The sequence below is a fragment of the Notamacropus eugenii genome, chromosome 5 (assembly GCF_028372415.1).
Source record: "Notamacropus eugenii isolate mMacEug1 chromosome 5, mMacEug1.pri_v2, whole genome shotgun sequence".
Lineage (NCBI taxonomy): Eukaryota > Metazoa > Chordata > Mammalia > Diprotodontia > Macropodidae > Notamacropus > Notamacropus eugenii.
The window spans coordinates 438,331,277-438,343,853 of record NC_092876.1 but is presented as its reverse complement, the minus strand read 5'-3'; the positions used below and the strand labels follow the sequence as shown (position 1 = coordinate 438,343,853).

Here is a 12,577-nt window from a genome sequence, read left to right as displayed (position 1 = left end):
TCATTTTAGAAGATGTTTAATGGAGAGGATACTAAAAGTCAATCAATAAACATGTACAAAGCACCTGGTATTTATTTGCCAATACTGTGCTAAGTATCTGAGTTAGGAAAAGAGGTAAAAAATAGCACTTATCCCCAAAGAGACTGAAATCTATTTGGAGAGACAATATGCAAACAAATATATACATAGAATTACAAAAAAAAGAATAAATAGGAAATAATGAAGAGGAAAAGGCATTAGAATCACCAGGGGTTGAGAAAGGCTCCTTGTAGAAGATGGGATTCTAGTTGGGCCTGAAGAAAGCAAAGGAAGTTGAGAGATAAAGATGAGGAGGGAAAGCATTTAAAGAATGAGGGACAGCTAGAGAAAGTGTCCAGAGCCAAAACATGGAGCACCTTGACCATGGAGCAGCAAGGAAGTCAGTGTCAAAAGTCAAAGAGTATATGGTAGGAATTTCCATAAAGTCTAGTGGTAGAAAAGTAGATTATGAAGGATTTTGAACACCAAACAGAAGATTTTGTATTAGATCATAGAAGTTATTGTGAGCCACTGGAGTTTAGAGTGGAGGGGAAGGAGAGGTGTTGAGATGGTGAGACCTGCACTTTAGGAAAATCACTTTGGGGGCTGAATGGAAGATGGATTGAAGTGGGGAGAGGCTTGAGGCAGGCAGATCATCCCCTAATAGGCTATGACAATAGCAAAGTATGAGGTAATGAGACCCTACACTAGAGTAATGACAGTATCAGAGGAGAAAAAGATGTTTGTTTGAGAGATGCTGCAAAGGTGAAATCAAGAGACCTTAAAAGTGATTGGATATGAGGGATGAGAAATATTAAGAAATCCAGGATTAAACCTAAATTGCAAGCCTGGAGGACTTGGAGAATAGTGGTGCCCTCAATCATGGTAATAGGGAAGTTGGGAGAAGGGGTAGGGTGAAAGATTATGAATTCAGTCTTGCACATGTTGAGTTTAGGATATTTAAAACTGGGCATCCAGTTTTAATGTCTGAAAAGCAATTAGAGATGAGAGATTGGAAGTCAATAGAGAGAAAAGTTAGGGCAGGAGAGATAAATTTAAGAAACATGAGCATTGAAATGGTAATCAAATCCATGGGAGCTGATGAAGTCACCAAGTGAAGTCTGTAGAGAAGAGGGCCCAGGAGAAAATCTTTTTTCACACCTACAATTAGAGGGCTTGATCTGAATGAAGATCCAGCAAAGGAGACTAAGAAGGCGCAATTAGGTAGAAGTAGAGTTAAGAGAGAGTAGTATCCCAAAAGCCTAGAGAAAAGAGAGTATCAAAGAAAAGAGAGTGATTGACAGTGTCAAAGACCACAGAGAGGTCAAGAAGGATGAGAACTGACAAAAGGCTATTGGATTTGGAAGTTAAGAGATCATTGGTAACCTTGGAGAAAACAGTTTTGGTGGAATGATGGAATTGGAAGAGACTAAGAAGAAAGAAAGTGGAGACATCTATTGTAGATGACCTTCTTAAAGAATTTAGCCACAAGGAGAAGAAGAGATAGAGGATAGTAGTTGGCAGGGATGAAAGGATTAAGGAAGGTTTTTTGAGGATGAGAGAGACATGGGCAAGTTTATAGGCAATAAAAAAGCGTATAGACAGGGAGAGACTGAAAATAAGTAAGAGTGGGGATTACAGAGGGCATAATTTATTGGAGGTGACAAGATAGAATAAGATCACTTCTGCAGATAAGGGGCATTTGGTTTAGTAAGGAGTAAAGGCTCCCTCTTTATGTGAGGCAAGGGTGAAGGAGATAATAGCAGAAGGCATCTGAGTGATGTGAGATAATGAAGAGGAAAAAAGGTGTTCGTGACAGTGATGGAGACAGGGGAAGAGCATAGAAGTGGCAATGGGGAGCAATAGTATTCCAATTCCCTTGACTCAACAAGTGAGCCAAAACTGTAAGTGAAAACCAAGAGAATGATGAATGTCAGTTCTCCAGTTTGATGGACAACTACATCAATCAGTGTGTGCCTAAGACAGACACTACACTACATAATGGAAAATAATTTAGATCCATAATTGGACAGGAGAAAAGGAGGGGTCTAGATTCCCTTTGGGAAGCTTCACTATGTTTTTATTGATACCATATTTCTCCCTGAAGCAAAAACCTATCTTTTTTTTTTTAACACCAATATAGTTTTAGTGAGGTTTTATAGCATTAAGTCATGGAATACTCCAAAGAAATAATGTTATAATTCACCTAAAGGACAACTGGGTGACATATGGTGGGCATAGGCAGACTGCCACATATTATAAACAAGAAATTATATGGGAGAAGTGGCATAAAAATATGATTTTAAAAGGAGATAGTAAAAGCAAGGCATGCACACAGATAACTCATGGACTCCATTTGTATCCTTGCAGTATCAAGAGAACCTAATGAGTTCTGACTCAAGTTTCCTGTTAGAAATTTGTTGAAGCGAGGGAGGGACATAGACAAGAATTACACAGAATGAGCAGGCATGAGGAACAAATGAAATAATATATGAAAAGCACTCTGAAAGCTTAAAGTGTTAAATACTAGTTATGATGGGATGCAGTCTGCTCTGTTGGAGATAATCCAACTTTGATAAGATAACAGACTGGAGTTTGGGGTTTTATTGTTGTTGGTTTCAGTCATTTTTTCAGTTGTGTCCAACTCTTTGTGACCCCATTTGGAGTTTTCTTAGCAAAGATACTCAAGTGGTTTGCCATTTCCCTCCCCAGCTCATTTTATAGATGAAGAAACTGAGGCAAACGGGTTAAGTGATTTGCCCAGGGTCACACAGCTAGTAAGTAGGCAAGATCAAATTTGAACTCAGCAAGATGAGACTTCCTGAACTCCAAGCCCAGCACACTATCCACTGTGCATATACCTGCCCCAAGAGATACATAGCTTCCAGGAATAAGAAGGGAGTTGGTCCCTCCATGCTTCATCCTAGTAAGACTGCCTCTATAATAGTGTACAATTTAAGAAGGAAATTGATAAACCACAGAACATCCAGAGGACAGCGATCAGAACTGTGAAGTTTTTATGTTCATGTCATAAAAGAATCACTTGAAGAACCTAAACATAGTTAACTTGGAGAAGAGAATCTCAAGGGGTAACTATAATTAGCCAAGAATTTGAAGGGCTGTTATCTAGGAAAGAGATGAGACTTATTAAAGATAAGACTACCTGGCCCCAGAGTACAGAACCAGGAGCACCAAATGGGAGCTGAAAAGAGGAAAGTTTAGGTTTGATATGCAAGAAAATCTTCTCAATAATTAGATATTAGATATATACCCCAAAATTAGACTTTCTTGGGAGCTGGTAAGTTTTCTCTCAGAAATTTTCAATGAGAAGCTACATTATCACTGGTTGGTTATGCTACAGAGGGGATTACTTTTCAAATATGGGGACTGGACTTGATGGCTACTAAGTTCTCATCTAACTCCAAAATTCTGCGATCTTTAATTTAAAGAGACACTCAAAAGTAGCTATTGAAGCAGTTTTAGTTATCTGAAATCATACTACTGACTACCTCTCTCCCCACTATCCAAAACTCCAAGAATCTGAAAGGAAATGGTAGCATCCTTAAACTTAGACCTTCCTGAACATGACAGTTCCATGGCTAGCTACTCTCTCCACTTTCCAATTCATTTTCTTCCACTAACCCTTTCCAATAACCCTTGATATGATATAACAAATAAAAATGATGTAATAAAGGAAATGTTTAGTGAGTTTCTACCAAGTGTAAACAATTAACTGTGCACAGCATTGGGTTAAATAATGTGAAAAAGAGAATTAGACAGGCATGGTTTTTGCCCTCTGGAAACATGAAAGCTAGAACAAAAAATGATGCAGTCAGAAATGAAAAGAACAGATAAAAAATTAAATAAAACATTAAATCTATTCAATTGAACAAACGCAGATTAAATACTAGCTATGTGCAAAGTCGTTTAGGAGGCAATATAAAGCAAAGTGAGAAAGACCTGGTATCAAGTCCCACTCCTTATGTCCACTGGCTGTGTGATATTGGTCAAATCATTTAACCTCTTATTCTTCTGGGCAAGTAACTGAGTACCAGAATAGTTGTGATAGGCATTGGTAGAGAGAGTCCCCTCCCCAGGAAGTTCCTTACACTGATGGCATCACAGGTCTTGGGATAAGTAAGTGAGAAGACAGAGAGATTTGAGTCTGAGGAGAGAGAGTGGTGATCAAGGTGGTAATGGTAGTTTGATTAATCTGGCATGTACTGCCTCCTGCTTCTCCCTCAGAGTGCCCTCCAACTTCAGTTAGGCTGGCTCACCTGTCCTGTATGTTTCAACTGGCAGGTAGCTAGGGGCCATAGTTTCTGCACAGCATTTTTTTCTGCTGCTGATGGCTATGAGGCCTCAGCTGTAAGCAGGCTGGTGGTCTGCAGGGGGTTGATGTGGAAGAGTACTATTCCCAAAGCTCTTGGGCTTGCTTTACTACTGTAACATCTGTTCTCTGGATAGATAGACTAGGGCAGATTCTTTTGGTGCTGCTACTTCAGCGCCATCGTGGTTATCAAATACCATGGACAGGGACTTAATAAGCACTTATTGAATAAAGACATCACAATATATTAGAGTGCATTCTGTTAATGACAAAGTATCAGGTTTGTAATAGGAATCAGGAAAGATTAAGTCCTGTTCCTGATTCGCATTTGTATACAGATCAGATCCTTGGTGGTGGCTGATGAACTTCAGAACAAATGGCTCTGCTTTCGTCTTTAATTATTCAGTAGACTGAAAAGCTCTACTTCCTTTTCTGGCTAGGAATTTTATTTACTCCATGTTTTTTTCATATCTCATAATTTCATACATAGTATTCTTCTAGAAGTACCGTCTATTTGAGATTACCAGAGAGAAAAGCAGCCACATCTGGGTTATCAAAGCTGGGGGGCTCCTTAGAGGATACACAGAGACTCGTTCTTCCAAAAAGTAAGCTCCCATAAATCTTCTCTTTCTCAGGCTAAACATTTCCAGTTTTTTTTCAGCCAGTCTTCACATGACATGAAAGCCTTTCCCTAACCTGGTTACAATTCTCTGGATGCTTTGTTGCTTATCACTTTCCTTCTTAAACAATGGTACCCAGAATTGAACACAGTACTACTGATGAGTTCTGACTGACGAAGATTACAGATATACCATCACCTCCTTACTCTTCAAAGCTATGCCCCTTTTAACGTAGGCCAAAATGCAGTAGCATTTTGTAGCCGCCACATCACACTTCTGACTTAAATACTGAGTTTTCTGTCCACTAAAAACCTCAGATCTTATTCAGACAAACTACTTTTCTCACTAAACCTCCCTTATTCTGTATTTCCAAGGCTTGCTTTTTCAACCTGAGTTTAAAATTTTATGTTTTTTCCTTCCTGAGACTTACCCTTTTAGATTCAGCCCAACCACTGTCACAATTGTTTTTCTATCCTGGTTCTGTCATCCATACCTTCCAATTTAACTTCAAATATTTACTCTCAAGAATACACTGTCACTAATTAAGATTGATGTACAGTTGCAGATGAAACCATTCTAGAGTGTGTGCCATAACCAAAAGGTTTTAGGACCATGTCTTTTTAAACTTTACATCCCCTACAGAACCTAGTATAATACATAGTAAATAGTCAATAATTATTTTTGAAAAGGCAAAATCACTATTACTTCAAAAAATGTCATATTAATACATGGCAAAAAAAATGCTATTCTAAAGGTAGCTACTGTAGCAGAATTTAAAATTATTGGTAAAAAAATACTTTTTTCAAAAGTTTTGAATAGTTTTTCTTTAACAAAGTCATTCTGATGAAAAGAAATACCTTCATGGTCTTTAAATTCCAATGTAAAACCTTTGTAGTTTGATAAATCAATTTCTACTCGGGCACGTGTTGCACCTTTGTTATTTAGTAAAAATGGAATAACCTTTGTAGAGCCAACATAAACACCTTGGAAGTTTATTAAGCTCTGTAATATAAAAATAAAATAAAAAAGTCAAAAGTAGGAAATAGAGAAACTAAGTTAACAGCTCACACAAGCTTAAAATTATATTAGCAAACATTTCAATAAAGTTATATGTTCAAAAGTATAACTATGCCAAGGGAAAGAAGGCTTATGTTAGAACCTATTTAAGGGAGGAGGATTACTCAAAGAATGCTTCACTATAAATTCCAATTTGCTCATTTCAAAGAGACAAATTTTAATAACGTCATTTTTCATTAATATTGTTTATTGTACAGCAAATTTTAAAAAGAATGTGACTAATGCACAATTACCCTACATGCCTTGTAGGGTAATAAACAAAAGAGTAGCATGGTGAAAGCAGTGACAGGAACATAAAACTTTCGACAATTCACAAGGAATATTTAGGAGTAGATAATGGAGAAAGGAAGGCCAACTAGAAAGCTACTACAGTAAACTAGGGAAGAAATGGTAAGATCGTGGATCTATAAAGGTGGCAGTGGGGAGGAACCAATGGACAAGGCAGATGGTGACAGAAAAGATTTTTCAAACATTTGGGCTATTCTTTACACTCAACAAGTAATGACAATCATGAAAAAATCATGAAGACAGTAATCTATAAATCATATTATAAGTATGAATGATTATAGTGATGAAATATACACACAATAACCCATGTAACTAACCGATCATGTACTGCTTTGTAAAGTGAACAAATGCTATGGACTTCGATAAACCCTTGTGATGGACCTGTAATAAATGGCATGTATTTGGTTGTAAAATGTAAATATATACATTATAAAAGGCTTTAATAAAAAATGCATAACTGAAAACTATCAACTAATTCTGACTTCTAGATAACACATTCTCTACTCCATCCTGAAAAAAAATCAAAACAAAAAGGCTTTACATTCTTGGTGAGGATGGCAGAACAAACATGGTTGATAATTTCATCAGTCACCAAACAAACAAGGATCTATAAAGCAATAGGTCTCTAACCTCCTAGACCTAAATACCACCTCCAAATTCTACACTTCTCAGTTAGAAGCAACGTCTGCCACCTAGGCTGAGCTAGTTTTAGGAATTGAAAACATACTTATTTCATTGACTCAAGGGAGTCTGTATAAAGGTCATTTGTATAGTTTTCGGGTGGCCTAAGTACAGAAGTCAGGCAAGGGTAGGTGTCTCCCTTTGGCTTTTGTTGGCCAACATGGCCAACTTAAAGTCAAGAAAACTGCATTCAAGTAAATAAATGCTTTATTCTTGCTGAGTATCCTTCTCATGATCTGATTAAGTAAACAATGAGTGACTCCAATCCCTAGGAGTCCAAAGACCTTTCTGGAATTTGAAATATAGACAAATCTCCCAGCTAATTCACTAGGCTGGGGTAAAAGATGGAGAGCATCAGTTTAAAAGGAGAGATAGCATCCTTTCTTGCTCCTATGAACTGTCTTTCTATTTCTGTGGCTTCCAATGAGAGGTAGGTAGTCTTCTGCCTCCCTTTCTGCATGTGGAACTCAGCATAGCAGGAAAACAGCATCCATGGAAGGATTCAGTTTAACAAAAGAAGCAATGCTCACCCCCCACATAGGGGTAAACTGCTCAGTCCTGAGGCAGTGACATCACTCAGCCATGGCATAAGTGGGCAGCATTCAGGCCCCAGTAGTGACAGTGCTAGGGCAAAATTCAGTTCATCACGGAGTAGTGCTTGACCCTGACTTGAGAACAACCTCAGACCCCACCAGTGGCAGGACCCACAGCAGAACTTCTTCCAGCCTAGGGAGGCAGTGCTCAGCATTGACACAAAAGATGAAGAGTGCTGGGGCCCTGGCACAGAGGAAGTAATTTTTTTGTCATCGAATGATGGGAGAGAGTCATTTCTAAGACTTGTAATAAGAAATCAGTAATTGATGGCAGTGCAGGAGGGGGATGGTGGGTGGGAGGGGAAGAATCAGAAAAAGGCTTCTTGAAGGAGGTAACCCTTGAGCTGAATCCTAAAAAGAGATGAGAGTTCCAGTATATAGAAGTGAGGAAGAAAGTGAGAAAGAAAGTAAGAAAGAAGGAAGGAAGGAAGGAAGGAAGGAAGGAAGGAAGGAAGGAAGGAAGGAAGGAAGGAAGGAAGGAAGGAAGGAAGGAAGGAAGGAAGGAAAGAAGGAAGGAAGGAAAGAGAAAGAAAGAAAGAAAGAAAGAAAGAAAGAAAGAAAGAAAGAAAGAAAGAAAGAAAGAAAGAAAGAAAGAAAGAAAGAAAGAAGGAAGGAAGGAAGGAAGGAAGGAAGGAAGGAAGGAAGGAAGGAAGGAAGGAAGGAAGGAAGAAAGAAAGAAAGAAAGAAAGAAAGAAAGAAAGAAAGAAAGAAAGAAAGAAAGAAAGACCTAGCCAGTGTACTCCAAGTTAACTGGGCAGATTCTGGACATCAAAATTTACCTAGAAAGAAAGGGACAGATTTGAAGGATGTTTGAAAAGATTCAATCAACAAGACTTGGCAAATTATAGTGTATGGTGGGAGTGGGTGAGTGAGAGTGAAGAGCAAAGGATGACTCCTAGGTTCCAGAACTGGATTCCTGGGGAAAGATAGTGCCCTAAATAGAAAAGTAGGGAAGATAATAGAAGAGGTCCATTTGGGAAGAAAAAATGAGTTCTGTTTTGAATATATTGAGTTTGAGATGCCTATCTACCTGGAACATACAGATAAAAATGGCAGTCAGAAATATTAAACTGGAGCTCAGGCAGAATTATAACAGTACAATATTAAAGCAGTCATAATATAATAGGATAAAGAGGGGAATTTTCCTAGCAGAGAAAACAGAAGAAGCACTTAGAGAATTCTTTGAGGCACAGCATTAAGCAAATATCTATAGCAACCAATTGGTCTTTAATATGAGTATCAGAAACAATGGCTTTGGGTGGTTGAGGGGAAAGATGTACAGGGTATGGGGGCAGGGTGTCAAAGACTTACAAGCAGAGTTGCAAATATTAAGCTCTTCAGCCAATGGGCACCACATGTTCACCAATAGTTTACAAGTATTGTTATCAGCAGTATCTTAATATGAGCAATGCTATTATATTATAGGGCTAGAATAAAAGAAATATAAGTTGGGGACTAGCAAGGATCAATGAGAATGAATACATCAGTAGTCAGCACACTCACCAGGCTGATAACCACATCAGCAATTTCTATAGAGCCACCGATCCTAAGGTCTAAATCATTTCCATGGCGTATCATTACCTAATTTTTAAGAAAAAGTGAAATATTATAAGAATAAAACACCATATAATCAAGACTGCTTTAAAATGTTATAATGTCTAACATGAAAGAACTCAGGGTACCAGAGTAATTTGTAAATTTGATCTAATTCATTCTCACATTTTCCTTTGAATCATTGCCACTTATAATTCATGCCCATGGTGGGGATTCATAGTCACAGTTAGTATTTATTAGGAATCTAGTAAGTGCCAGACATCTATTCTTGAATCAACAAATCGGAAGGAATTGAAGCACAGAAAGTGTAATGTTCCTATAGCTATCCAAAATTAAAATGACTAAGGACTTATGGAACTACTCTATCCATTTGACCATGCTTCCTTGATAAACTTCACCTAAAAAAATTATATTCTTCAAGATTAAACCAAATAAAATACTCAGTTTATGATTTTTCTTCCTACTGAAAGAAAATCAATAAAATAACAATTTCTTAAAGGTGTTGCATGTCATGTCTAGTCAAGTCAACCAACATTTAGTTGGCATTTAATAGGTGCCAGGTGCAGTGCAAAGTTCTGGTGACGCAAAGAAAGCCAAAAAACCATCTTTACTAAAGAAATGTCTCTTTTAGCACATTTGAATATGAAATTTTTCAGAGTAAAAACTCAGAGGTGCATAAAAAGCATTTCCTGAATTATCCAAAGGTCATGCATCTAGAATTGGAATACACTCTTCTCATTTTAACAAATACTCTTTCTCTATAGCACTGTCACCCATAAAAGGAAAAGCTCAGGGCTAGAAATACTGAAGCAAATCTGAGGAGAGTGACCCAATATGAATGTTTCTTCATTCATTCAACATAATCAATTTTATAAGTAAAAAGGAAATGGAGTTTATCTGAAATTATTAAGAAATAGGGTGTTGTGACTACTGATTGACAGAAATGATTATTTCTCTTATATTAATATAGTATATCATATTTTCTCTTATATTAATATAATAATAATTGAATGAGAACCAAGAGTGTTTGGTTTTTTTTTTCCTTTTCTATTTCACTTATCCAGAAATCAACCAGCATGGAAAACTTTTCTCAAAGATTTACCCAAGGAAAGAAATTCTGAGTTTAGGCTAATGAGTGGATTCCTGCTAATTGTGTTTACTCAGAGAAGTCTGGGAAAATGTGGACTCTCCCTTTTGTCAGGCAGGTGATATAGAAAGTGATAAGTCTCTTTAACCATGATTTGGGTACTCAGTATCATGTACCATTGAACTATAATCCACCTGTCATTACAATATTCATTCTTTTGTTAAATGTTAATTAATCAGAATTGATTGCCACCCTCAGGAACATCCACTCTTCCAAGGGCATTTAAACTGTGAGCCTACCACCATTAGGGGTCTTTGGCATTCCAGAGTACCAGCTAAACTCTTTTGCTAATAACAAGGCAGGCTTATTAATAAAATATTAAATTTCCCAGAACCTATGTCTCTGAAACTATTTAAATGTCACATGATCAGCTGAATTACCATACAACAATACCATACCAGGTTTTTTTAGTTGTTAAACTACAATACCACACTGAAGACAAATTTGATCTTTGTTTGATGAGTCTGAAAAGCAGCATGACCTACTAGAAAGAGCCTTAAAGAAGGAGTCTGAAGAATGGGACTCAAGCCAGGGGTAAAGCACCAGCTTTACAAACAATGGCTATGCAACCATGGACAAGGAAGTCACCCCACCTCTTCCACATTCAGCTGCCTCTGCTAAAAATGGGGCTTATCATACTTTCACTACCTACTTAATGAGGTTGTTGTGAAGACAATACTTAGTAAAACTCAAAGCATCATTGCCTTTGGAGTTCTTTATAGTCTCATGAAATGGTCAGAGTCATCAATATTATTATCCCAAATAAGTTAAAGGCATCAAGCTAGCAGGTTTTGAACTAACCTGATAGTACGTACTGGAAGTGGATTGTTTAAATGAAACTGGTAGCAGCTTGTTTGTTATTTGTCTCAGAAAAAAATCTCAATATATGGAAAAAGTTACTTGACCATTTTCAATTTTTTGGCTTCAAGTGATTGCCAGTTTAAGCTACATAATAATACTAATTATTGTGGAAAGTTGAAGGAAACAAGTCAGTTTTTCTTATAGATAGATAGTCAACATAGTGGTTTAATTTTTTTTTAATTCTATTGCTGATTACCATGTTAAAGGTTAGCAACTTACTATAACATTTCATTATTTAATAAAATAAGAGGCTGTCATGTTAGAATGTTTTATTAGTCTGTTTAATGTGCACTTTAAGGTATTTTTTAAAGTCAAGGTAATTTCATTTCATTTATATGATTCCCAGAACATAAGGCAATAGAATATTTCATGTGAGCTATAAAATACATTAGACATTAATGTCATACAGATTTTTCTTGCAATTTAATTAGTCATTAAACTATTTGCAGTTAATACAAAAAAATTAACGACTTCACAGAAGAAAGGTCCCCACATCCAAATTTTGTCTTTCTTGTATCCTCAGAGCTCATCATAGTTCCTGGAACAAAGTAAACATTTAATAAATGCTTGTTGACTGACTGATTGATTTAAATAATTTTTCTATGGGATCTCTTCAGTACCACTAAAAGGCTATAATATATTCAGCAATTGATGGAGGGATGAGGAATCTGGAAAATTTCAAGGGAAACAAAAAGAACAAAATTTTGTTATTGATAAGAAGGGAACCAGCAGTGGCTTCTTCCATGAGAAAAGTTTCCAGATAAAGTGGAAAATGCTTTAACTGCACCAGACCGAAAAAAGATTATATTAAAGATATAAAATCAGAATTCTGCTGTTTCGGCCAGGCTGAAGGAAGTCTATATTCCTCTCTGGAGCAGCCTTAAAAACTCCCTTCCTACTTTTCACCCCTCCCTTCCTATCTCTCCCCTAGTTTCTCTGAGTTAAGGTTATGAAACTATCAATCCTGAGTATAGACAGCAAAGAACTGTGGTAAATGTCACTTAATTACAATTTCCTCTGAATGTTACTTGAAGTTTCTATGGCTAAGCTTCACAATTTCACATCACCAGTCAACACTATTTAATATTATCCCTGCTGCAATTCTAAAAACTCTTCTCATCTAAGCTCCAATATACAAATACCATATATACTGAAAACAAAACCCCCAAATTCAGAAAAATATTTTTTCAAAATAATTAAAAATAGCTCCTATAATTCTGTAATAATATTTTAAATACCACAAATAAAAATTCTCATACCTTTGCTCTGGTATCAAATCTCTCTGAAAAATATGGTGTGCAGGCAATATCGAGTGGAGTTAAACCCCCTACAGGTATTATGCCATGAGATGGAGTGATCTTAACAAAAGGCAGAAGCTCTTTGTCACAAATCTGAAAGTGGAAAATTT

General features: G+C 36.8%; 1 protein-coding gene across 4 annotated transcripts in view; it reads right to left on the bottom strand.

Moving 5' to 3' along the window:
- CFAP47 (cilia and flagella associated protein 47) overlaps window positions 1-12,577 on the bottom strand; it is a 917,896-nt gene that overhangs the window by 796,913 nt on the left and 108,406 nt on the right. For 3 of the 4 annotated variants that reach the window (XM_072615192.1, XM_072615194.1, XM_072615193.1), the window contains exons 18-20: window positions 12,429-12,560; window positions 9,111-9,188; window positions 5,826-5,970 (exon numbers count right to left, since the gene is read on the bottom strand). In XM_072615192.1, coding sequence (XP_072471293.1) covers window positions 5,826-5,970; window positions 9,111-9,188; window positions 12,429-12,560 — 355 coding nt within the window. Of the gene's footprint in view, window positions 1-5,825; window positions 5,971-9,110; window positions 9,189-11,420; window positions 11,708-12,428; window positions 12,561-12,577 lie in introns of those variants that run through there. The other variant, XM_072615195.1, reaches the window with a different exon arrangement.